The sequence below is a fragment of the Hirundo rustica genome, unplaced genomic scaffold, assembly GCF_015227805.2.
Source record: "Hirundo rustica isolate bHirRus1 unplaced genomic scaffold, bHirRus1.pri.v3 scaffold_401_arrow_ctg1, whole genome shotgun sequence".
NCBI classification, from domain to species: Eukaryota; Metazoa; Chordata; class Aves; order Passeriformes; family Hirundinidae; genus Hirundo; species Hirundo rustica.
Genome location: NW_026690446.1, coordinates 1 through 25,213, shown reverse-complemented (window position 1 = coordinate 25,213; position 25,213 = coordinate 1). Strand labels below are relative to the sequence as shown.

Sequence of the window (25,213 nt, the reverse complement as noted above, 5' to 3'; positions counted from 1 at the left end):
TGCAGCGTATGCGCATTTTGGTGGAAAAACCCATGTGATGCCTTGGCCTGCGCGAGCACGTCAGGCTGAGGGGCTACCCACGCTGAGTTAGCCAACTTGTCAGCCCTCGCGTTACCTTCCGCTACAAATCCTGGCAAATTAGTGTGACTCCGTACATGCAGAACGTAGTATGGATGAACTCTGGCCTGAATTGCACACCACAGGGCTTTCAGTAAATCAAACAAGGCAGGGTTACTGACCTCCTTCAAAACTGAACAACTCAATCGCTGTGCGATGTCGGCAACATAGGCAGAGTCCGTGATCAAATTGAAAGGTTCCTGGGAAAATTTCTCAAATGCCATGACAGCAGCCTTTAGTTCAACCAGTTGGGCTGACCCATCCTCATGGCCTTCCAAAACCTGCCACTCAGATCCATCCTGCCAGGTAACAATGGCTTTTCCTGTTTTGCCCGAACCATCAGTGAAGACGGTGGGACCTTGCACTGGCTCTTGGCTACTTTTGGGTCGTAGAGAAAATTGAGTATTTTTGGCCACTTGCAATAGCTTGTGGCTAGGCAGATGATAAGTGATCTGCCCTGAAAAACCCTCGAGAGCACTTTGCAGCGAAACATTGTTCGCATAGCTCCAATCAAATTCCTCCCTCTGAACTGGGAGTATGATCTTTGAGGGATCTGCACCCATCAATTGCAAACAGCGTTGCCGGCACTTGATTATCAAGCACGCAATCAATTCAAACAGCGCTGTCGCCGTCTTATGCGGCTGATGAGGCAGGAAGACCCATTCCAAGACGTGCAGAGGATCAGTCCAATCATCATTCCATTGGCCAATGATACCTGTAGGATGTAAATCAGGAGTGGTGATGAACACAGTGACATCAATGGAAGGTTCAATGCGGTACACCTGGCAAGCCGAAACAGCTTGCTGAACCTCCTCCAGCACTTTTCGTGCCTCAGGGGTCAATTCACGAGGTGACTTTAAATCAGTGTCCCCTTTCAACAATTCAAACAAGGGAGACAGTTGTGCTGTGGTCAGTCCCAAGTAAGGACGTAACCAAGTGTTAACACCTACCAGCTTCTGAGCATCATTCAGTGTCTTCACCGATTGCACAAATTGCACCTCCTGGTGACGGATTGTCCGTTCCAGAATTTTGACTCCCAAATATTTCCAGGGAGGTTGTTGTTGTACCTTTTCTGGAGCCACCTGCAGTCCATGTGAATGCAGAGCATTCAACAACTGAGGCTGTAGCCTCAGCAGCTCTTCCTGAGTGGGCATAGCCACCAAAATGTCGTCCATATAATGATAGACGTGAGCATCAGGAAACTGCTTGCAAACTCCAGACAAGGCACGGCCTACATACCATTGGCATAACATTGGCGAATTCCGCATTCCTTGAGGCAAAACTCTCCATTGATACCGCTGTGCAGGCTCGGTATTATTTATTGTTGGCACCGTGAAGGCAAATTTTGGTCTGTCATCGGGATGCAGAGGGATCGTAAAAAAACAATCCTTCAGATCCACAATGAGGACCGGCCAGTCCGCAGGAAGCATGGTGGGCGATGGCATACCAGCCTGCAATGTCCCCATGCCTTCCATCACGGCATTGATCTTTCGGAGGTCTTGTAGCAACCTCAGTTTCCCAGACTTCTTTTTGATACAAAAGACAGGAGTATTCCAGGGACTGGTAGATGGTTCCAAATGCCCCTGATCCAACTGCTCCTGTACAAGTTCACGAAGGGCGACTAGCTTGTCATGAGGGAGGGGCCACTGGTTCTCCCAGATGGGTCTGTCCACCAGCCACCGTAAAGGAGGCGTGGGACACTCTGTGCCCTTCATCACAGTGGCCCCAATCAAAAATCCATTCCCAGTCGCACCCCCCACGCGGCCAAAACATCCCTCCCCCAGAGGTTCTGAGGAATCTCAGTAACATGAGGCCAAATTATGGCTGTCTGTCCCTCCGGGTTCGTGATGGCCACGGGATTCTGGCTCACGTAGCATTGCTTCGTTCCTCCTAAGCCCGAGATCCATGTCTTTGCCAGGGTCAAAGGCCACTGAGGGGGCCAAGCGGCCAGGGACAGAATGCTCACGTCAGCCCCTGTATCTAGGAGGCCACGAAGGTGAATCTCCGATGGCGTGGCACCAACCATGGACACGGTACACAGCGTCTCAGGACGGTCTTTGGTCAGGACAGCAGTCCAGCGCACTTGAGGTGGCCCTGTAGAGCCGAAGCCACCGTCTCCCCATGACTGGTCCTTGGTCCTGGAAACAGAAGACTTAAAAGGAACAAGTTGAGCAATTCGTGTGCCTTTTGGGATAGTCAGAGGGGGGGTGGGTGTGGAGACCATTGCATGAATCTGCCCTGAAAAATCTGCATCAATCAGTCCCAGGTGCACTATGATGCCCTGAATGGTGGCACTGGACCTCCCCATCAGGAAAGCACTCATGCCATCACCCAAGGGACCAAAGGCATCCAGGGGAACCTTGTGTATTTTGTCCGAATCAATCACGACAGACTCGGCTGTGCAGACATCAACACCCGCTGAACTGCGGGTGCTGGCTGCAAGCCTGCTGAGCAGATCTCCATTGGTTGGGGCTGAGGCAGAGACATTTGTGTCTGCACGCGTCTCACCTTCGCGCTCTGCGTCGCATTTCCCGAATTGCCCAACGGCTGACCATTCACATGCACTGTTGCCTTACACGCATTCGCAGCGTGATTCGGCCTTCCGCATCGTGCACAGTAAAACAAGACAGCCGTAGGCTTCTGTGCCTTACCGCTCTGTTTCTTCCTGGCCCTAGCACCCCACTGCTGCTGTTGCACCCCTTGGGGAACGACCCAAGCAGGCTGCACAGCAGCAGCCACAGCCGGTTGCACGGCCGCAGGCACGGTCGGCTGGACCGCTGTAGTCACCGTCGGTTGGACAATCGTAGCCACAGCTGGCTGCACAGCTGTATGCACGGCAAGCACCTGTTGGCTGGAAGGGGATATCTTTGCACAGGCCCCAACCATGTCCGACATGGATGGTTCCCCGGGAAGCGCCTCAATTATCCTCTTGCAAGCAGCATTACAGTTGCCCTGAGCAACGGACTGAATCATGAGCTTCCTTGCTGCCGGATCACTCACCTGCTTCTCAACCGCGGCAGTTAACCTCCCTGCAAAGTACAGGAAGGGCTCATCAATTCCCTGGATGATAGTCGCAAAGGGCTGCTGTGGAGTAGCCAGCTGTAAGGTCTGAACCAGGGCTGCCATGCCTGTCTGCTGGCACTGCTCCTGGACCAAGGGCCCATAACCAGCCTGCCCTTCGGCCCTGGTATAATTGCCTGTTCCCATTAGCATATCAATATTAACCATACGCCTAGGATCTCCTGGACCCAGTGTTGTATTCCGCTCCACCGCTCTGACTGCCAACTGAGTCCATTTATTCTCAAAGAAGTCATATTCAACCAGTGGGAAAAGGGCCCGAGCCAAGCTCCGAAAGTCAAAGGGCGTCAAAAGACTGGCATTAAAAGAACGGAGAACCTGCATCACCTCGGCTGAGCCCAAATCATATTTCCCGACTGCATCATGCAGTTCTGACAAGGCCTGCCAAGCCAAGGGTTGATAGGTGTTATGAGTAGCACCCTGAAGGACAGGGAAGGCCTGAAGACCCTCAGATGAAGCAGCAGCACCCGCCCTATCCTGCCCTGTGGACCCCACAGGGTCAGAGGCAGGCACTCGACTGGGAACTAGCTGAACATCAGACACGGCAAGTCTAGCACCAGCATCAGCATCTCCACTTAGTCCTTCAACCTTAGCCTTTACTTCGTCCCAGAACTGGCCGCGGTCTCTCGGCCTTACGGTCACCTGACAAGGGGGTAGCGTCCAAACTGTTGATGAAGAGCCAACAGCGCGAGAATTTCTGCCCTTGTCAAAGACCGGCCACATTTCGGCCGTGTCCCCATTTGCGGTGAACTTAAACACCTCGGCGCCTGCAGCCGGCTCAACGCTAGCAGCAGGAAGCGGAGGCGGGGTCGGACCAGCCACTGGCGCTGGCCCCGCCGCATCCTCAGCGGCGCTGGAGCCCGCACCAGCTGCTGGAGACCGGTCCGACAGCTCTGCGGCAGACATGCATCCCTGCACGCCTGAGAAGCCTGTGCTGCGTTCAGGCGGAGGCGGCGACCGCGCCTCCGTGACTGGGGGTGCCGCGTCGGTCCCTGTGGGCAGCTCATTAGAACTAGCCCCATCAGAGCCTCTCCCCGCCCCGCCAGCACCGCCTGCAGCCCATGGGGCTGGCGCGGGAGGCGGAGTATCCGGAACCCCCCCAAGAAGGGGTCCCGCGGGGGCCCGGGAGCCCGCAGCCCTCCCCACCCCGGAGGGGGGTGAAGCTGTCAGCCCGCGCAGGGAGGCGGTGCCCGCCGAGGGACTGACCGAGGCTCTGCCTTCGGCTGCATCCCCGCCCCGCGCTGCCGGCGGTGCAGGGGCAGAGGCAGCCAACGCAGCCGCCTCCGGGCTCGGCCCAGGCGGCAGAGCGGGGAACTCCACACCGCCCGACCCCATCGGATACGTAACGGTCGTTCGACAAAACAGACAATGCACCGTGACCGAATTGCGGCCGAAAGACAGGGGGGCCCGCTTTTCCGGGGCACCCTCACCCACCAACGCCGGAAAGGCTTGGAGAGGAGGCGGCCCCGCCCCGCTCTGGCGGCTCCGCTGCGCGGGGCTCGGCGGGACCGGCGGGGCCGGCCCCAGGCTCGGCAGGGCTCTGCCCCCCCTCTGCCCAAGACCAGCACCAGAACCCGAGGGGGGGGAACCCCCCACGCAGGAACGGGGGAGGAAGGGGAAGAATCCACATCACAAAGAAGCTGAAATTCAGATTCCGGGTCTGACATAACGACCCCGTCCCCTCCCAGCTCTCCGTCCCGCTTCGGACTGGGGCTCTCAGCCTTCGAACTGTAAGGAGTCGACTTAAATACAGCTCTCTCAAATAATTTCAACTGCAATAAGAGTTCCGCAATGTCTTCATCGTATTCTATATCAAGGCAGTCTAACATACAGTCCCCCAGGAGGCGCCACTCCTTTCGACTAAGCACAGACGCAGACGTGGGAAAGAACCCACGCCGCCTGCCCCATGCAAACAGATCCTGTAGTCCCTCCTGGGATATCTGAACATCCTTCCGCTCGAAGAGATCTCCCCAAAGCTCCAACACTAAAGAATCCTCCATGATAAACACAAAACAGGGAAAAGGAGAAAGGAAAAACCTCACCAAACCGTTCACCCACACTCAGGGTCACCAGATGTCACTGTGAAACACAAAGAAATCACACGCAGACAAGAGATTTCTGCAGAGGTTCTTTTGATCCAGCTTCCAGCTGAAAGGGCGGAGAGAAGAGACTCCTTTGTTTATTCTTTTACTTTTATACATTTGTGGGTCTAGCAGGAGATTGGCTTTTTGGGGTTTCCACCCCTCAGCCTCAGTGGCCAGACGAATTGTCAGTTACAATTGTTTTCAGGTTAGAAATATGCAAACAAAGGACAAAGAATGAAAAACAAAGGATTTGTTTATATTACTTCTGTGGGAAAGGTAGAAAAACTGCTCTAATATTCTACAGTAACTAAAAGATCTGACTCCATTTATGAAAATCAAAAGGCTAATAAAGAAACTCAGAAAAACCAGGGTAACAGTAAATGGTCTAGAGGGTCCCATCTTTAATTAGTTTCTTTTCTTTCCTCTTTCTCTTCCTTTCTTTCACACTTTTTCTTTTAATTTGCAGACTTTTATATTCTCTTTACTTGTGGCTCTCTTTTGCCAACAAGCAGCATAGGCTAACTGATTTACGTCTGGATCTTCCTGAGTTCTTAGGTACCGATTTAACTGATAGCACATCCACTCATCATGTGTTCCAAACCATGGCCACTCTCCTGGTAATTTTAATTTTGGCCAGACTTCTGTGCAATAAAACACCATTTTAACCTGATCTAGTCCTTTTGTGGCTTCTAAAGAATCCCATTTAGCTAAAAGTTGTTCTAAGGGACTACCAGGTGGAATACTCTTCACTTTGTTATTTTCCTTTTGGGATTTCTTCTTCTTACTAGTACATTGTCCCATTTTCTTTAAACTGAACAAAAATTTCAAAGGTGCCCCCTACTGACGGGCAACACAGGTTTTTAAGCAAAAAAATTCTTTGGCTTTTCTCACTCTACTTCAAAACTCCTGACTTAATTCTTGAACACTTCAACATAAAACTTCTAAACTTTATGCTTTTCTACTCTTTCCTACACTTTTGCTTTCATTTAGGGAACAAACTCTCTCTTTCTACTCACTTTCTCCAACCTTCTTCACTTTCTTGGACGCTCACACTTTACTTACACCAGGGGCTCAGACTCTCTTCTGACCCCTTTGAGGTGAGTCCTAATGACCTGACCTCCTATGTACCCCCGCGCCTTGCCTCACCCCTGAGACTCTGGACACGCTTTGCGGCGCACGACAGGGTCCCTAGTACTGGCATCCCCTTCCGGGCCTCAGGGCCTTCCCATGCCTTAGCCCCAGCCAGGTCAGACAACTTCAGTCCGAACCCTGGACTAGACTTCCCTGTCACTAGTACCGTTCCCCTCTTCACTTTTTGAAACGGAGGTAAGAGGTCAAGACTCCGCACGGGTTACCTGGGGGGGTATCCCTTCCTTGTTTCCAAGGATCAACCCGAGCAGGGCCCGACTCTTTTGCCTTCCACCAGGACTGGCTTGACTACTTCTCCCCAGCGAAGCAGCTTTGGCAAGAGGGATGAGTGCGTGTGTGCAGGATGCCCGCCTTGCCTCCAAGCTGACTCCCCACCCCGGTGTCCTCGGGCTATGGGTTTGTGGCCTCCTCCCTGAGACCGCGGCAGCACACCCTCTCCGGTGCATCTGGCTCAGTCCTGGGAAGCAGGGACTCTCATGAGCTCTCGGCACCCGCAGTGTCTGGGGACACCCCGTCAACCCTGGTACGGTTTTCCAGCCCCTCCAGGGATTCTAAACTCTCCTAGGCTACCCTAGCCTTTATGGGGGGGACCTGCCCCTCATGCGTGCCACTCACACTCTGTTTTCCCCTGCACGCCGGGGGGAGTCTTTCTGCCCCTAAGGAGACACCTCACGCACTAGTTTCTTTTGCTTCCCCCTTTTCCTGGCTGGCCCCTTTGCGGGGGTCCGAAACCGCAGTACCGAGGGGTTCACACTCAGTTCCAGGGGTCCGAGCTGCCGGCCCCCGACTCTCTCACACTCCCACTCGCACGTCTCCTTTACCTGCCGCCGGAATGCTCACCCTCTGGCGCTCCTCGTCGTTACCGGTCCCAGGCTGCTCCCGCTTGGCCACCTGTCCCGGAGGTCCGAAGGGTGAGCGGCCGTCCCATCTTCGGTCCCTCTTCAGGCGTGGCCAGATCCCGGACGAGCTCCCAAAAATTGTTCTGGAAAAAAAGAGTCAGAGAGTGAGACTTGCTTTTTTGTATGTTTCTTTATTATCAAGCTTGGCCTTGGGGGAGAGCTTGCTTGCTCCCTTGGCAATGCAGAGGAGGAGGTACACACAGCTTCGCTTCACAGCAAAGCTGGGGACTCCCACACCCCTTCACGGGCTTTTTCCCTTGCCGGGGAGTCCGTTTCGCTTGGCTGATGAGGGGTCATCCAGCGATGGGGGACTCCTTCTCAGGTCACGGTGACTAAATAAAGCTGCTTCGGCAGACCCCCGTACTTTTTGCACTAGTCTAAAGTGCGACTTCAGTCCTGGATTTTACTTTGGTTCTCTGCTTTTCAGAGTCTCTTGTTCTTGAGTTGTTCCCAGAATTCCAGTGTTCTTTTATTTGCATATTCAGACACTATCCGGCGAATGGGAGCAGAGATACAGGTAATAAGGTGAATTCTTAATTAACAAACAAGTAAATAAGGTGATAATCAATATTAAAACAGGAATAAGGCAAATTCTCTATACAGAACTAGTATGAACAATCTTAATGGAATTACTTAACAATTAAGCAACTAAAACATAGATTATTTGAATAGAACTTATTTATAACACTCCCTCTTTCCCAAAGTCTCCCTTGTCCCCTGCCAGGGGCACAGGAAGACAGGAATTTGGGTTCTAGTCTGTTCATCCCACATGGTTGCTGCTCAGAGGGAGGAGTCAGAGTCCTTGCCCTGCTCCAGCATGGGGTCCCTGCCACGGGAGACAGTTCTCCAGGAACTTCTCCAACTGGAGTCCATCCCACAGAAAACAGCTCTCCACAACCTGCTGCCATGTGGATCACACTTCCTGAGGGTCAGTCCTTCATGCCCTTCTGCTCCAGCCTGGCTCCTCCACAGGCTCACAAGGCCTTGCAGCAAACCTTCTTCAGCATGCGAAGCTCCTTCCTGCACGGATGTGTGGGGCCCTGCCAGGACCTTGCTCAGCAGGAGCTTCCCATGGTCTCAAAGGCTCTCTCAGGCATCCCCCCGCTCCAGCGTGCAGGGCTCCTCAGGGGCTGCAGGTGGATGTCTGCCCCCCGTGCCCTCCATGGGCTGCAGGGGCACAGCTGCCTCCGCATGGGCCGTGCCACAGGCAGCAGGGAAATCGGGGCTGGCGGAGTTTGTCCCAAGTTTCTGCACAGCTGCTTTCTCTGGAGAACTCTGTGCTAAATGCCATCAGTCAGGGATTCACAAGGCAGGCCTTAGGCTGAACTTAACCCTAAGTAAGCCTCCTGTCCACAGAGTGTTACTGCCCGTGCACCAGCACCTCCAAGTCTTTCCCCTCAAGGAACGCCACCAGGTTTGTTTGAGGTCTAAACAGTATTTCTGATGCCTTGATTGGTTTTGGTCACTGCTTTGGGCACCTCTGGCCCCATCTCACTGCCCCAGGACACTCTTTTTCTGGACCTTCTGGTGTGAGCATTCCCGAGTGCCCCCTGGGGCAGAGCCCGGCCCGTGCATGCAAATCCTGCTGTGCAAAGCTGAGCAGGCCCTTCAGTCCTTTGGGAAATGAACCTGGAGAGGGTGAAACTGCCAGGTAGATTTGGGCCTGCCTGGGGAAGCTGAGCCATGCCGAGCAGAGGGTGCCAGCCCTTCCCAATGCCACGTCCCAGTGCGGTACAAGACGAGCTGGCGCTGGGAGCCGTGGCAGTGCCCGGCAAGGGCCTCAGGGAATCGTGCCATCACAGGCCCGTGCCGCTGGACAAGCTCCGAGACCGTCGAGTCCAACCATTTCCCCAGAGCTGCCACGCTCGGCACTAAGCCGAGTCCCCAAGTGCTACATCCACATGTGTCACGTGCAAAGGGGTTTTCTGTCCTTTCACTTGTCCCCCCGTGTTTAACTTGTCTCGGTGCCCCAGGAAAGCCGAGGCCCTCGCTCCCGAGCAGTCTGCCAGCGCCCCGTTAGGGGGCGCCCTCCCCGCGCCATGCTGCGGGCCAGGAGCGGGCTGCGCTGACACTGCAGCGGCCGGAGAGCCTCAGCAGCTCTTCCCAATTCCTGACTCCGCAGGGCTCTTCCTCTTTATCTGAGCATGGGCCGTGCTGCTGGCCACTCCTGGCACCGAGGGAAGGACTCACCCACAGAATTTACAGAACAACTCTCTTTATTGATATAAAACTTGTTATAAATGAACAGGGCAGGAGATCGTTTTTACTCCTTTAATGCCTTTATAATTCAGCTCTTTTGAAAGGGATGGCTCGGGGGAAGGCCTACGCCACCGCTGCTCCCAATGGGCACTGCTGAGGAGGAGGTTCACATCGACTTTGCTGCGCAGCCGCAGAGTCAGGAGCCTGACCTCGCGGGAGTCCCCTAGGTCTCGCTTTTAGTTTGTTTTGGGCCTGGGGGTGTCTCCCAGTAGGTGCTTTTTAGGTCAGGGTGAGAACTTAGAGATTCGTCAGAAGGGGTTACGATTATTTGAAGGTCTTCCTCACCCGCTAATGCCTCTCATTTTGTTGGATTTTGTGTCGGCTCGTTGTTATTAGGGGTTGTTGGTATTTACCACACTTCCGGTTGAGAGGTGCACCTTGGGAGTCCCCCTTAATTCCATACTGGGTGGTGCTAGATGGAAAGTAGTCGGGATCTGGGCGGTGCCTTCAAGTTGACGAGCAGATGAGGAGGAGCTGATGGGAAGCAGGCGGTGTCAGTGCTCTACTGGACTTAGTGGCAGATGAGCTCAGCGGGCCAACCGGGGAGCAGCGGATGCTTCACTTGGAACAAGGTAAGGAGGAACTGGGAAAGAACTATGGAGTTTTGGAGCCTAACTTGGAATAAGGTAAGGGGAATGCACAACACTAGGTACAGAACTGGAGTCTGGGGTACAAGGAACAGATAACAAAGACAGATAACATTGGTACACAGAACTGGTAACAAAGAACATTAATACAGAGAACTGTTTAACATATTATAAACTCCTATTACTCTGCACCCTTTTGATTTTATTCCTCACAATCCCCCCTCTTTTTCTTTGATCGGGTCTTTAACCTGCATCAATCTCTTTTTCTTATTGACAGGACATTCCTTTTGGTTCTTGATATTGATGATACAATCTTTCTGCTGAACCCAATTCTTTTTCGTCAATTGTTAATTTAAATATACTTGTGGGTTTCCCATGGTTATTTTCTGACATTTGGATGCTGGCTTGTACAGTGGACGTAACAATCCTAATCAGGCAAGGGAGAATGCAAGGGAGGATGAGGAGGCTGGCTATTGCACTTAAGGCTATAAAGGTAATTTTCTTCCACCAGGCTCCTTTTAGGGACCAGAAATTATCCCACCAATCCGTGTTTATGAGGGGAGTCCATTCTTGAGTGCCCACATGTCCTGGTTTGGGACAAATTTGGGGGAAAACCCCTATATAGGATCCCTCTAAGGAAGCAAACCAAAGTGGCCCCTCCCTCCAACCGGTCTGGTAAAAAAAAACCTCTTTGGAGAAAAGTGGAAAAAACTATTTTACTAAACAAATGAAGTGCATACAAGTATAAAGAATGAATAATATGAAACAATAAAACCTCTCCTTCTGAAGTGAGATGGCAAATTGAGAAAGTCCTTGCCGTGGGTGTAGCTCGGCTCTCTCTCTCAGTCTCTCCTCAGTCCCAGTCTCTCCGGCGCTGCTGGAAAATGCCGAGGTCCAGGCCCCGGTGGGCCGCAGGTGCAGCCCCCAGTGCTGCCCTGGGTTTTCAGTCCAGAGCAGGTTTAAACAGTTCCAAGGAAAAGGAAAAAAAAACAGTCCAGGGAACTTCTCTGCCCTAGCTAGCTGAAACTAACTAAAAGCAAAAAAAGATCTCTGTCCTGCAGTCTCTCCAAGCCTCCGCCAAACACCCCGTCCACAGAAGAATGTGGAGGAGTCAGGCAGTTTTCTCAAAACAAACTCCGCGCTTCTCCTTGCTCTTAGAACCAGTCTTAAAGGCACAGGACTCAATAAACAGCAAAACCAGAACAGACGATTGGGGATACAAGCATCATAAAGTTACCCTAGGACACCACATATGCTATTTTTCTTATCTCTTTTGAGCTATTTCGGATTCCTTCACTTCTATTGTCAATCTCCAAGCAGCACTCAGATGAGTTAAACTTTCCACATATACCGCCTTCATTAGCTAGTAGATAATGTGCTGCTAACCTGATTTGGTATACTACAGCTCTAGTCCGGGCTAATTGATGACTTATATGGTCTAGAGCCAGGGCTGTTCTATTTGAGATGACTTCCAGGACTGCTTGTAATCTGATAATTCAATTCAACATGTAAATAGGAGTTCTATACCCCCATGATCCATCTTGAGCCCAGGTGGCCGGTCCATAGGTTTTGATTATTTCCTCCGGAGTCCAAACTGTTCCCTTCCATGTTTGAGTGCTATCCATGTTTATGATGGTTCTCTTTTGTCTGTTTTTCTTATTTAAGTGGTCATACAAAGCTACTCCTAATTCATTTCCTGACTCTTTGGGTAATAAAAAGAAGGCTGGTTTAATAACGCCCATCGTGCAACTGCCTGCCCAGTCCCCGGGAAGATGCTATAGGCTCTATCCCCACATATCCAAAATAGGTGTTCTGGGGCCCTCCAAGAGGTGTTCTGGGGGTCGAAGGGATGTTTCCAATATTTGGATACTTCCCTAAGTCCTGAAAATGGATTTATTCCCTTTCCAGTACTCTGGTGTAATTGGTACCCTTCGTTGTAAATGCATCCAGTCTCTTTCTTCCCAATCGCCCAATGTCTCAGGCCCTCTGGGGATCCACTTTTGAGTGCGTTCTCGTATGGTTAGGGACCTTTTACAAGCCATCTTACCTACAAAGGTTTTATACCGTTTCCCTACACGTCGTATGCATTCCTCCCCAATAACTTTAGATTTTAAGTCCCATTGTTCCCTTTTTCTTTTCCCAATATGAGGGGGTTTTTGTTTTATTTTCTTCCACCTCAGGATATCCAAGGGGCCTAGACTGATTCCCTCCCAAGGCCATACATCCGACATTTGAGTACTACCGCAGATCCAGCAATTGGTTATGTTAAGCTCATGGCTTATTCTTTCGACTAAATCAATGAATAAATTTTTATTGAGGGGTTCTTCTATTTCCATCTTCTTGATAGTCAGCGGTTTCTCTTTTAAAAGATCTTTTACTCCTTTTACACCATTTACCTTTTCCATACAAAACCACTCTCTGATAGGGCATTCCCCAGTCAGGCGCTGCTTGAAAGTAGCAGCATTCTTTGCTACCCAATACTGTTTGCCCTCTTCTTCACAGGTAGAGAGCCGAGCCATATCAAAACAGGTGGGGTTCACGTTAGTATGAACTCTGATTAAGGATTCCAGGTTTTCCCCATCGTAGATTGGGGAATAACACTTGGAGCAAGCTCCGTTGGTATACGCACTCACTATCAGGACTAACACTAGTCCTCCCAGGAGTCCAGTGTGAACTGTTTCCACCTTGTTCCAGTCTCACCTGGTCTTGCCTCCTGGATCCTAGAGCTCCTCAGGGCTATTCCTCAGAGTCCCTTTATGTAACCCCCCCATTTTTAGTTGTTAATTTAGTTCCCCTAGAGAGTGCCCTATGAGAGAGCTTTAAGGTACAGAGTAGAGATTATACAACAATGTTAATTACAATGGCTTATAATATTAAGGTAATTCTGTAACACTTTTACAACCTCGTTAGCAATTATTCTCTGGCATTCAAGGTGAGTAACTGCTGTGTAGTCCTTTATTTAGTCTGTGTCTTTTTCTTAAGGGTGAGCCTCAATGTAGCGGGTTGTTGGGTTACAGTCCACTCCGTGTGGCTGGGTGACGTGGTTGATTTCGATGGTTCAGTGGGGGGTGGCACAGGTTCCTTTACCCTTGTAATATGTGTCCAACCCTTCTCTTGAGTCCTGACCGCTGTATGGGTTGTGAGAAGTACCTGAAATGGACCTTCAAATTTAGGCGTTAATGATGCACTGGTCCAGGATTTTATTAATACCCAATCCCCAGGGTCAATTTGATGAACTTTTGAGTCGAGAGGTGAGGTTTGGGGGACATATCCTTTTTTCTGGAGATTTTCTAGGGTCTTTCCAATGGTTTGCAGATATTGTTGTACTATGGTTTCTCCGTCTTGATAACTCCCCGTACTGTAAGGTGTTAATAAGAAGGGAAGTCCAAACATCATCTCATAGGGGGAGACCCCTATATCTGACCTGGGTCGTGCCCTAATCCTTAGAAGAGCGAGAGGCAGGCACCTGAGCCAATTCATTTGGGTTTCTTCTATTAACTTGGTTAGTACGTTTTTAAGGGTTTTGTTCATCTGCTCTACTCTCCCTGAGCTTTGAGGGTGCCATGGTACATGGAGTCTCCATTTCACTCCTAGTGCCTCAACAGTCTTTTGTAATACCCGAGCAGTGAATTGGGGTCCTCTGTCTGAATCAATGTTGTTTATAAGGCCATATTGGGGGATTATGTGTTCGAGTAAGGTTCTTACTACAACTTCCGCTGTCTCCTTTTTGGTTGGAAAGGCTTCTACCCAGTGAGTCAGGTGGTCTACTATTACGAGGAGGTGTTTATAACCTTGAACTGGGGGCATTTCAGTAAAGTCTATTTGTATATTCTGAAAAGGCCTCAAAGCTATTTCTCTTCCCCCTAGTGGGATCTTTCTCAGGGCTCATTGGTTAACTTTTTGGCAGATGATACACCCCTGGGTTATGGCTTTTGCTAACTCATATACCCCTATACATAGATGCTCCCTTAGGAAGTGGTCACATAGTCCTTGAGTACCCCAATGGGTCGACGCATGGATTTCGCTTAGCATCTTCCTTGCTAGGGGTTTATTTAAAAACTTTCTCCCATCAGGAGTTACCCATTCTCCATATTTGCCTGGTTGCATTTCTAATTCTTCCATAATTTTTAATTCTTTCTTACTGTATATTGGCTCTTTTCTCTCTTCTCTTTACCTTGAGACCTTGTTTAGGGCTAAGACCTTGATAGGTTCTCCTGGCCCCTGAGCCGCCTTTTTCGCTTCTTGGTCTGCTATACGATTTCCCTCCCCTTCTATGGTACCTCCTTTTTGATGACCTCTTACATGTACTATGGCTAGTTCCAGGGGCTTTAGTACAGATGTTAGTATGGCTTTTCTTAATTCTTTGTGTGCCAAGTCTTTTCCTTTTGAATTTAAATAGCCACGCTCCTCCCAGATTTTCCCAAAGGTGTGGGCTACTCCATAGGCATACTTTGAATCAGTATATATGGTTCCTCGGTCCCCTTCTAATAAGTCCAGTCCTCTCTTTAACGCATAGATTTCACAAAGTTGAGCTGACCAACTGCCGGGTAATTTTCCTATCTCTAAGGTTTTCATATCATCTCTGGTTGACCCCTCGATTACTGCATATCCTGATGCTCTCTTCCCCTCTATTACTCTTGAAGATCCGTCTATGAATAGCTTTCTTCCCTGGGGTAAGGGTATGGTTTCTAAATCTTCCCTTACTTTGGTTTGGAAGTTCAGGAGCTCTAGACAATCATGCTCTAGTTCTTGAGGAGGTTCTCCAGAAAGGAATTGCACTGGGTTTAGAGCTTTTGAAGTGGTTAAAGTTAGGTTTTCTGAATTTATCAAAGTAATTTCATATTTAAGTATTCGGGAGTCTGTTATCCATTCTGGGGCCTTTTGGCTTAAAATTGTTTTTAAGTCGTGTGGTGTGTGGACTCGTATCTTCCCCTGTAGGGTCAATTTCTGAGTCTCCTCCACCAGTACCGCAGTTGCAGCAACAGCTTGTAGGCAAGTTGGCCATTCTCGGGCAACAGGGTCTAGCAGCTTCTATAGAAAGGCTATAGGCTTTTTACATCCGTCCCATTCTTGAGTTATGACTCCATAAGCCACTCCCTCTTCTGTATTTACAAATAAATCGAATTCTTGTTTCAGGTTAGGTAGACTTAGGACAGGTGCTGTAGATAACTTGTGTTTTAAATCTCTTAATCGATTTTCATCATCTTCTGTCCATTCTACTGGCTCGGGGTTAATTAGTTTGTTGTAAAGAAACTTTACAGTTTGAGTGTATCTGTCTAGCCAAAGTCTACAATACCCGAAGAGGCCCAGGAGTTTCCGTATATCCCTTTTTGTTTTGGGCGCAGGTATGGCTTGAATTCCCGCTGATGTGCGGAGAGAAGACTCTATAACTCACAGAGTGGTTATGAGAGTAGGTATGAATTTATTCAGCGCTGAGGTGCATGGGGATAACTCCTCAAAGACATGCACACCTGGGAGCTTTGTTTCTCCCTTTTTATCTCTACAAACTAGGGTTACATGATACGCCTAATACATATTTATTTCCTAACCCCGCCTGTCCCCGCTTCGTATTAAAATTAGTTCCACGCCTATTTGAGGCTGCGCACTGCTCCTTATTGATCACTTCGGTGGTCGTCGGGGGTCTTTGGGGATGAAGCACATAGTCATCCTCTGAGTTGAACTTTTCAACTTGTCTCCTTGCGCATGCTCTGTTGTTCCTTTGGCCATCTCCTATATCATGTTTCCGTTTTGGGGCCCAAAGAATGCGTAGATAATCAGTACCAGGTGGGCATGACGGTGACCCGAGCCCTAAAGGAGGAATTTAGAGGTCCACTGGGGCCAGAGAGAAGATTGATCTGCTGGGGGACTTGAAACTAATATGTGACAGACTGGTGCTTTTAAAGAAGAGTTCTCTGTTAATATCGTGTGCTCTTGCCAGGCACCCTTGCTTTATTTTCTCTGTCTCAGTCCCCCCTTTTCTAGAAAATCAGTAAATTCTTTTACTTAGCAATACTGACGCTTTTTCCTTTCCCAGTCCACCTGCGCTGCCTGCCCATCTCGATACGTATCCCTCATTGCATTACCATAGGCTGCTGCTAGGGAAGTCAGTGCCGCTATCCGTTTTAACATTCTCCAATTCCAAACAAGCATTGCACTTGATAGCACCAGGCTTATGCCTACTAATGTCAGTATGACAATGATGGGGTGGCAAAGTGTGTTCAAAATCCCAGTTGCAGTCGGCGACCATCCAAAGAGTGCATCCCACCAGTGGTGATTTGTATCTTGGTTTACTCTTTGTAATACTTTGCTTATCTCTTTTACATCATGATAGACAGTAACCAGAGTCTTTTGCCCCTTTTCTTGAATCTCTTTCAGGATTTCTGTCAGGTCTTGGTGGTTCATTAGTTGTCTTACTAATGTAAGGTTCATTCCAATGGGTGCTGGTGATAACTGATGGTACATTGTGTAATTGGATCTTATCAACTGGTGGGATGTAACCGGTGCTAAATATGAAAAATCACACCCTACAATCCTAACAAAATTACAAATACAAAAATTGGAATAGTTCCTAGTAGTCAAGGTTACATTGTTATCATCTATTTCTACAGAAACACATGCAGTTCTTAAACATACACAGCCTAGGCCAATATATACAAGCATAGTCTTTTGACTAGTATCTGGATGAATCTCAAAGTGGCAAATGTTTTGCTCAGTGTCTAGGCATATATCTTGTGCATCGATCATGTTAGTCTCACAGATGAACCCCTGTTGTTCCCGGGTAACACACGATTCCAAATTCACAGTTTGCCACTTTTCATTCATTATCCGGGCCCATGCTCTATGTTCTGAGGGGTAGAGCACTGTTTTTTCATGATTTAATCCTAATGCAATAATAGGGTGGATATTATAAATTGTGGCATTGCGTATAGTCAGTACAAAAGTAGTAGCTATTTCGGTGGTAGGGTCATAGGTAAAATTTACCAGAGTCCACCAAGACTGAAGTTTTCTTTCTAGGTTGCTTGCATTGTCCCAGACAATCTTCCGAATTTCAATTGGAAAAGTACCTTCATTTCCCTCTCTTACTACTAGAGCAACAATTGATTGTATCCATAATTGTGCCTGTATGCAGCTGAGGGCTAACGACACATTGTTTTGGGCTATATTTAGTGCGTTTATTATTAGCTTATGGTCCTGGTCCTCAGCTTCTTTCCACTTTGGTAGTATTTTGGAAATTTCCCATTGGCTAGTTCCTAGTGCTAATAAAGAGGATTGCAGGGGTTGTCTTAGTTTTACCAAATCATTTGTGGCAGTGGCTAATTTGTTCATTAATATTTCTGAATCGATTCCATTTAAGACCCCCAATCCTGTTCCTAATATTCCAGTTAAATCTCTTCTCATTCTGCCTCTGAAGTGTACTTGCTTTTGTAACCATGTTGTCCAGCCCTCGGATGATGTTCTTAGAAAAGAGGAACAGGCTGGCTGAATCTCAGAAATGTTTGTTTGCATTAGTACTTCAATACGCTTAAGAGACCACTCTGGATTAAATAACAGTTGTTGTTGCCCCGTATTCCTTATTACATATGGGCCAATTTCATAAATTTTGTGTTCAATTTTAGGTGGTGTGGTCTGAGCTTGGGTTACAGTTGATTTGGTTGTTGCAATAGGTGTAGTTGTTATTTTAAATTTAAATGTGAGCCCTTTGTTACCACGACCCCAAAGGCAGATCACATTCACCGTCTGTACTAACGTAAAATTATACCAACAGTCCGATTTACTTAGACGATCACAAATTTCCCGGTGATAATCTGCAGGAGAAGTCGAGACACTAATTTGAATTGCCTTTTCATAGTTAGTCCCGTTAATCATTCGGCATCCTACTCTGACTACCTCCCCTATAGTCCCTTGAAGGGTCCACAGCTTTTGTTTCTGCCATTCTCGCCTTTCATATATCTGGTTTTCATGCATAACCACGGTTGATAGGTTTAAATCCTTTATGTCGGAATAATTTCCCATGGATCCAGTATACTGAATGAAAGCCTGGGACCAAGGCCATTCAGCATTTTTCTGGTTAGAGACGCTTTCCAATTCTTGGGTTACACTTATAACTACAGGCAAAACAAACAAAACAATTCTACTGATTGGATTCCTGTATGCTAAATTATGGAATATTCTCAACCACAATGTATTCATTATGCCCGAGTAAGTTTTAATTTCAGTTCATTGTCACCCGGGGTTACTTTCCAAGGAGTTTCTGGAGCCTTCTTCACTCGAGAATGGTGAATCCAGGCGCTCTGTTCCTTGATTTTAACTGCAGTGAAGGTGGTGAGAAGCACCTGGAACGGTCCTTCCCACTGTGGCTCCAAAGTTTTTCTGCAAGAGACTTAACATACACATAATCTCCAGGCTGTATGTCATGCACTGGCCCATCCAGCCCTCTGCTCCGAGTTCCAGCCACATGTTTCTCAATTGCTTTGAGCTGTTTGCTCAAGGCTATCATATAGGCAGTCAGCCTCTCCTCCCCTACTTGGGTGGACAATCCCTTTTGCACACCATATGGTCTTCCGTAAAGCATTTCAAAGGGACTTAATTTTTCTTTAGCTCTAGGCTTGGTTCGGATCCGCAGCAATGCCAGTGGGAGAGATTGTGGCCAGGGTAAATTAGCTTCTTGTCCCAGCCTAACAATTTGCTGTTTTATTAAATGGTTCATTTTTTCCACTTGGCCACTTGATTGGGGGCGATAAGGGGTATGGAGCTCCCAGTCTATGCCCAGGTGACGACTGATTTGTTGTACTATTTTTGAAATAAAGTGTGGCCCCCTATCTGAAGATATTGTGGCTGGAACTCCAAAGCGTGGTATTACCTCTTGTAGTAATACTTTGGTTACCTCCCGGGCTTTGGCAGTTCTGGTGGGAAAAGCCTCTGGCCACCCTGAAAATGTATCTGTTAAAACCAGCAAGTATCGATACCCCCCTTTTCTTGGGAGTTCTGAAAAGTCAATTTGCCACTGTTGTCCAGGCCCGTGGCCTTTTCCAATTTGACCTAGTTTTGGTTTGGGAGTATTTTTGGGTTTGGTCTGGAGGCAAATATCACACTGCCGGGTTACCTGAATGACAGTAGAATATAAATTCCTGGCAGTAATCTTTTCAATTAGATAGTTATACAGGGCTTCTATTCCCCAGTGTGTTTTCTGGTGTTCCTCCCTTACTAGAGACCATAACAAATGAGAAGGGATGACTATTATCCCACCTGCAGTAATAGCCCATCCCTCTTGGTTATACTTTCCTCCTTGATCCTGAATTAATTTTCTATCTTTTCTGGTATATACTGGCTTACCTTCCAGGGAGACCTGTCCATCAGGAATTAAGGCTCCCTCGATCGTTATCTCACCTTTTGCTGCTTCTTTTGCCTCTCTGTCCGCCAGCTCGTTTCCTTCCTCCAATTCAGAGCTCACCTTCTGGTGTGCCTTGATGTGCATAATTGCTACCTGCTCAGGTAGCTGGACTGCTTCCAGTAGCCGCAATATTTCCTGAGAATGCTTGATGTTTTTCCCTTGTGAGTTTAACAGTCCCCTTTCTTTCCAAATGGCTCCGTGTGCGTGTACAACCCCAAATGCATATCTTGAGTCTGTATAAATGTTTACTTTCCTTCCTTTCGCGATCTCTAGAGCACGGGTTAGAGCGATTATCTCAGCCTTTTGTGCAGAGGTATCTGTTGGTAAGGGTCCAGATTCTATTACCTTTCTGCAGGTGGTAACTGCATACCCAGCATGTCGCTTTCCACTGATGACGTAGCTGCTCCCATCAGTGAACCAGGTTTCTGCATCATCCAAAGGGGTGTCCTTCAGATCCGGGCGGCTGGAGTAGGAGGCTTCGATGGTCTCCAGGCAGTCGTGGTGTACTGGCTCCCCTTGATTCCCACTGAGGAAAGAAGCTGGGTTGATAATGTTAGTTACAACTATCTCTACATCGTCTTGTTCTACCATGATGGCTTGATATTTCAGGAACCTTTGTGGGGAAAGCCAGTGCCCGCCCTTTACTTCCAAGACTGCAGACACTGTGTGAGACACAAATACGGTCATTTTCTGGCCCAGAGTGAATTTGCGTGCCTCTTGAATATTCAGCACCACGGCTGCAACAGCTCTGAGGCATCCCGGCCATCCCTTGGCTGTTGTGTCTAGTTGCTTGGAAAAGTAAGCAACTGCTCTCCGGTATGGACCCAGGTCCTGGGCCAGTATCCCCAGGGCGATTCCCTGCTTTTCATGGGAGAACAGGAAAAACGGTTTACTTACATTCGGGAGTCCAAGAGCCGGGGCTGACATTAGAGCATTCTTCAGCTGATGAAAGGCTTGCGTGGCCTCTTTTGTCCACTGGAGGTTTCTGTTCCCATTTGTAATGAGTGCATACAGAGGTTTCACGAGCAACCCATAGCTGTGTATCCAGAGCCTACACCATCCCGTCATTCCTAAGAATGTCCGCAGTTCCTTTACCGTTTGAGGCCTCGGGGTTTGGCATATCGCTTCTTTGCGATCTTGCCCTAGGGTCCGCTGTCCCGCACTGATTTCATAACCCAGGTAGATTACCTTTTGCTTCACAACCTGGGCCTTTTTCTTTGATACCCTGTACCCCTGTAGTCCCAGGAAATTTAGAAGACTTACTGTCCAGGCTACACATGCCTCTTTCGTTCGGGTAGCTATGAGGATGTCGTCCACGTACTGCAGTAACTTTCCCTCTTCCGGGGGAGCCTCCCAGGATTCCAAATCTTTGGCAAGTTGCTCCCCAAACAGAGTGGGAGAGTTCTTGAAACCTTGAGGTAGAACTGACCATGTGAGCTGGGATTTGCGCCCGCTTTTGGGGTTTTCCCATTCAAATGCAAAAATTTTCTGGCTGTCCTCATGGATAGGGAGGCAAAAGAAGGCATCTTTCAAGTCTAAAACAGTAAACCAAGTTAGCTCAGGTGTCAGGCATGTTAACAGAGTGTATGGATTTGCTACCACAGGATAGAGGTCCTCAGTTATTTTGTTAACAGCCCTTAAATCCTGTACTATCCGGTATGATCCATCATGTTTCCGGACTGGCAAAATGGGAGTGTTGAACTCAGACTGGCACTCCTTTAACAGCCCTAATTGCAAAAAGTTTTCAATTACGGGACTAATTCCTTCCCTATCTTCCTTTTTCAGGGGGTACTGTTTAATTCTAACGGGTTGTTTCCCTTCCTTAAGTTTGATTACTATAGGAAGTGCATTTTTCGCTCTCCCTGGTACATTGGAGGCCCATACTCCAGGAAACACTTGATTCATTATTTCTTCGCTAATTTCCCCCTCTGTCTGAACAGTTGTCAACATTAAACTTAATGCCTCTATATATTGTTCATCATTTACCTCCAGAGTGACCTCCCCATTTTTAAATTTAATGGCTACTTGTAATTGTTCTAGCAAGTCTCTCCCCAAAAGGTGTCTCGGGGAGCTGGGCAGATATAGGAATTTATGAATGCCCCATTGCTTTCCAAGCTTATACTTTAATGGTTTACAAAAATATGCTTTTTCAGGTTGGCCAGTTGCTCCTATCACTGTAACATAATTCTTCCCCACAGGTGCCAAAGTCTTATTTAAGGCTGAATATGTTGCTCCTGTGTCAACCAGGAATTCTACTTCTTTCCCTTTTTCCCCCAGTTCTAATTTTATAACCAGTGGATCTTCTGGGGTGAGATCTACCGGTCCTCTTCAGTCTTCTTCCACATATGCAGTCACCTTTCCTTTCTCTCGGTTTCCCTTGTCCCGAAAGCCACCCCGCCTTTGTTCTGGGCATTGATTTTTCCAGTGACCATATTTCTTACAGATCGCACACTGGTCTCTGCCCAGCCGGGACGGGCCTTGCCTAGGTGGTCTCTGCCCACATTTTCCCTTCTCTCTCTCACTTACAACAGCTACAAGCTTCCTCATTCCTTGTTTATATCCTTCTTCCCGGTTACTAAAGACTCTCCACGCCTCATCTAACAAAGTCTCTAAGTTCCTCCCATCTGTTCCTCGAAGCTTTTGAAGTTTACGCCTTATGTCACCTGTAGACTGCCCTAGGAATAGATTAACTAGCTGCTGTATCCCTACTTCAGACCCAGGGTCCAGCGATGTGTGACGACGCATAGCATCTCTTAATTTCTCAAGGAATTCAGATGGCGACTCAGAGGGCCCCTGTTTGATTGCATATAAGGCTGACCAATTTATCGTTTTGGGAATGGCTCTTTCCATCCCTTTTGCGATCCACTCCTGATAGCTTTCCAATTTTTTCAATTCTGCTGTTCTGTTTGGATCCCACTGTGGGTTTTGGAGTGGGAAATAATCTTTCACATCCAGCTGTTGGGTTTTATAATAATCCTCTGCCAGATCCCCTGCCGTTTTTATGATTAATTGTTTTTCTGTCTCAGTCAGTGCATCCAATAATAATTGCATATCGCTCCAATCTGGATTGTGTTGTTTTATTATATATCGCAGACGTTTGGCTGTGTTAACTGGATCACTGCGATAGTTTTTAGCAATCTTTTCCCATGCTTCCAAATCAATTGTGGAGAAGGGAACTTTAACTAATACCACTCCTCCCTCTGATCCCACTGCCTCACGCAGAGGTGCCTGTAATATGTGTGTCTGTTGTCTAGTCCGGTGTGCAATCGGCAAAGTGTCTGCACCCTCTGAGTCTGCATCCTCCTCCTCATCCCTTTCTTGTCTTATGTGGCGAGGCTTAAGCAAATCATCTACCAGGTCTTGTTCCTGGGCCACAGTTTGGTAAACCTTGTCTGATTTTGTACATCTTTGCCCTATGCTACATGCTGAACAACACCGTTTAAGCCCTCTTCTCTTAGTCTTATTCTCTTTCTCCAGGGCTAACACCAGAGGGTCAGATGGAGCCCTGATCCCACAATCCCTCTGCCACTCGGGGTGATTTCGGAGAGAGAAAAACATATCGGCATATGACACCTCCGTCCACTTGCCTTCTCTCCTGAGAAATAGCATGAGTTGCAATAGCGTGTTATAATCCAAAGTTCCGCTAGGTGGCCACCTCGCTCCCTCATCCAATTTATAGAGTGGCCACCAATCTCTGCAAAATCTAATAAGATCTCTCTTGTTCTCAGTTCCCCCACGGCCAGCAATATTTTTCCAATGTGCAATAATACAACCTAGCGGACTCGCTTTGGGGATCTCTTTGCTTTGTTCAATACCCATTATCTCCTCCTCCTTATTCCGTCCCGTTTTCGCCCAAACTTTTCCTCGCACAATTTCAGAGTCACTTCCCAATTATCTTCCCACACACAGCCCCAATTTGCAGGCACACAATGTGATTTTGTATATACAACTTTCAGAGTTTTAGGTTCAACATTAACCTGATTAAGATAATATTTCAGTTTACACGGGGGGCATATGCCCTACTGGTTATTAGAGTAACAATACCAACGTTTTTCACAATCTCTACACTGTAATAATATCCATGCCAGATGCCAATGTCCTGATTCTCTGACAGCTTTAAGTCTCCCACAAGAACAGGCTATCCCATTCACCTCCCCTGGAATACTTAGGGTCTGTACTCCAGGTTATTCCCAGTCCAAGGCCACCAATCTCCCTGCAGAAGTTCTGTATATTCTTCCTAGATAGACCCGTTTATCCCCTCTTCCTAGCCAATAATTCACTGGGTCAATCAATTCCCAAGGATCAAGCTCAAACCACTGCTGAGGAGAGACTCCATCAATTTTGTCTGTCCACGGTTGGAACAAATGTTAACCACTTCACACTCAAACATAACGCCCCTCGTTCACACTCGGGTTTGCCCCACACTGACTTCAGTCGCTTCGCCTTTCTCCGGCCGCCTCAGTCGCCCGAGGTCGGAAACGCGGATAGAGCTCCACAATCGCTCCGCACCTCTGGTGCGTCTCACTCACTCACTCACTCACTGATCATGCTCAATGACTCAACGTGTCCGGACTTAGCATTCACACAAAATAGCAGCAAAACAAGGGTTCACTCGACTCACCCCCAGAGTCGCTAGCGGGCTGCTCTATCAGCTCAGTGAGACCCCTTCTCATCGGCCGCTCTATCGGCCGGGGATCGATCCCTCCCCCTCTGTGTCCGGCTTCTCCCTGGCCGGCTGCTTGCAAGCCCACCGGGACCGTGCTGCGCGTCAGACGTCTCTGCACGACTTATCAGCTGCCCCTTCCCCGATATTTAATTCATACCTTTATCCGCAAGGCCAGCAGGTCGTTGTCTGTCCCCGCGGTGAGCGAGCCGAGGTCCGGGGTCCCTCCCGGGAAGGTCCTGGGGGCGCGCCAGGGAATCCGCTCCTCGGCCGCTCCCACAGCCGGACAGAGATTCTCCTGGCTGGCTCGCCAAAATGATGTGCGGAGAGAAGACTCTATAACTCACAGAGTGGTTATGAGAGTAGGTATGAATTTATTCAGCGCTGAGGTGCATGGGGATAACTCCTCAAAGACATGCACACCTGGGAGCTTTGTTTCTCCCTTTTTATCTCTACAAACTAGGGTTACATGATACGCCTAATACATATTTATTTCCTAACCCCGCCTGTCCCCGCTTCGTATTAAAATTAGTTCCACGCCTATTTGAGGCTGCGCACTGCTCCTTATTGATCACTTCGGTGGTCGTCGGGGGTCTTTGGGGATGAAGCACATAGTCATCCTCTGAGTTGAACTTTTCAACTTGTCTCCTTGCGCATGCTCTGTTGTTCCTTTGGCCATCTCCTATATCATGTTTCCGTTTTGGGGCCCAAAGAATGCGTAGATAATCAGTACCAGGTGGGCATGACGGTGACCCGAGCCCTAAAGGAGGAATTTAGAGGTCCACTGGGGCCAGAGAGAAGATTGATCTGCTGGGGGACTTGAAACTAATATGTGACAGACTGGTGCTTTTAAAGAAGAGTTCTCTGTTAATATCGTGTGCTCTTGCCAGGCACCCTTGCTTTATTTTCTCTGTCTCACCGCAGTCCTTTCAGGACTCAATTTCTTGTATCCCTTCCCAATCAGATGTCCCAGGTATGTCACCTCC

The 25,213-nt window shown here is 48.4% G+C and overlaps 1 protein-coding gene across 1 annotated transcript; it reads right to left on the bottom strand.

Annotated features, from left to right (window-relative positions):
• Nucleotides 1–2,625: 2,625 nt before the first annotated feature.
• On the bottom strand, nucleotides 2,626–21,469 carry LOC131378806 (uncharacterized; the record flags this gene model as incomplete). The annotated part of the gene is made up of 7 exons (XM_058424411.1): nucleotides 19,420–21,469; nucleotides 9,063–9,198; nucleotides 7,225–7,410; nucleotides 4,861–5,055; nucleotides 3,832–3,979; nucleotides 3,118–3,177; nucleotides 2,626–2,688 (listed from the first exon to the last, which is right to left on the bottom strand). Coding segments are annotated over exons 1-7 (2,838 nt in total), but the record flags the coding sequence as incomplete, so codon positions are not given.
• Between the last annotated feature and the right edge of the window lie 3,744 nt (nucleotides 21,470–25,213).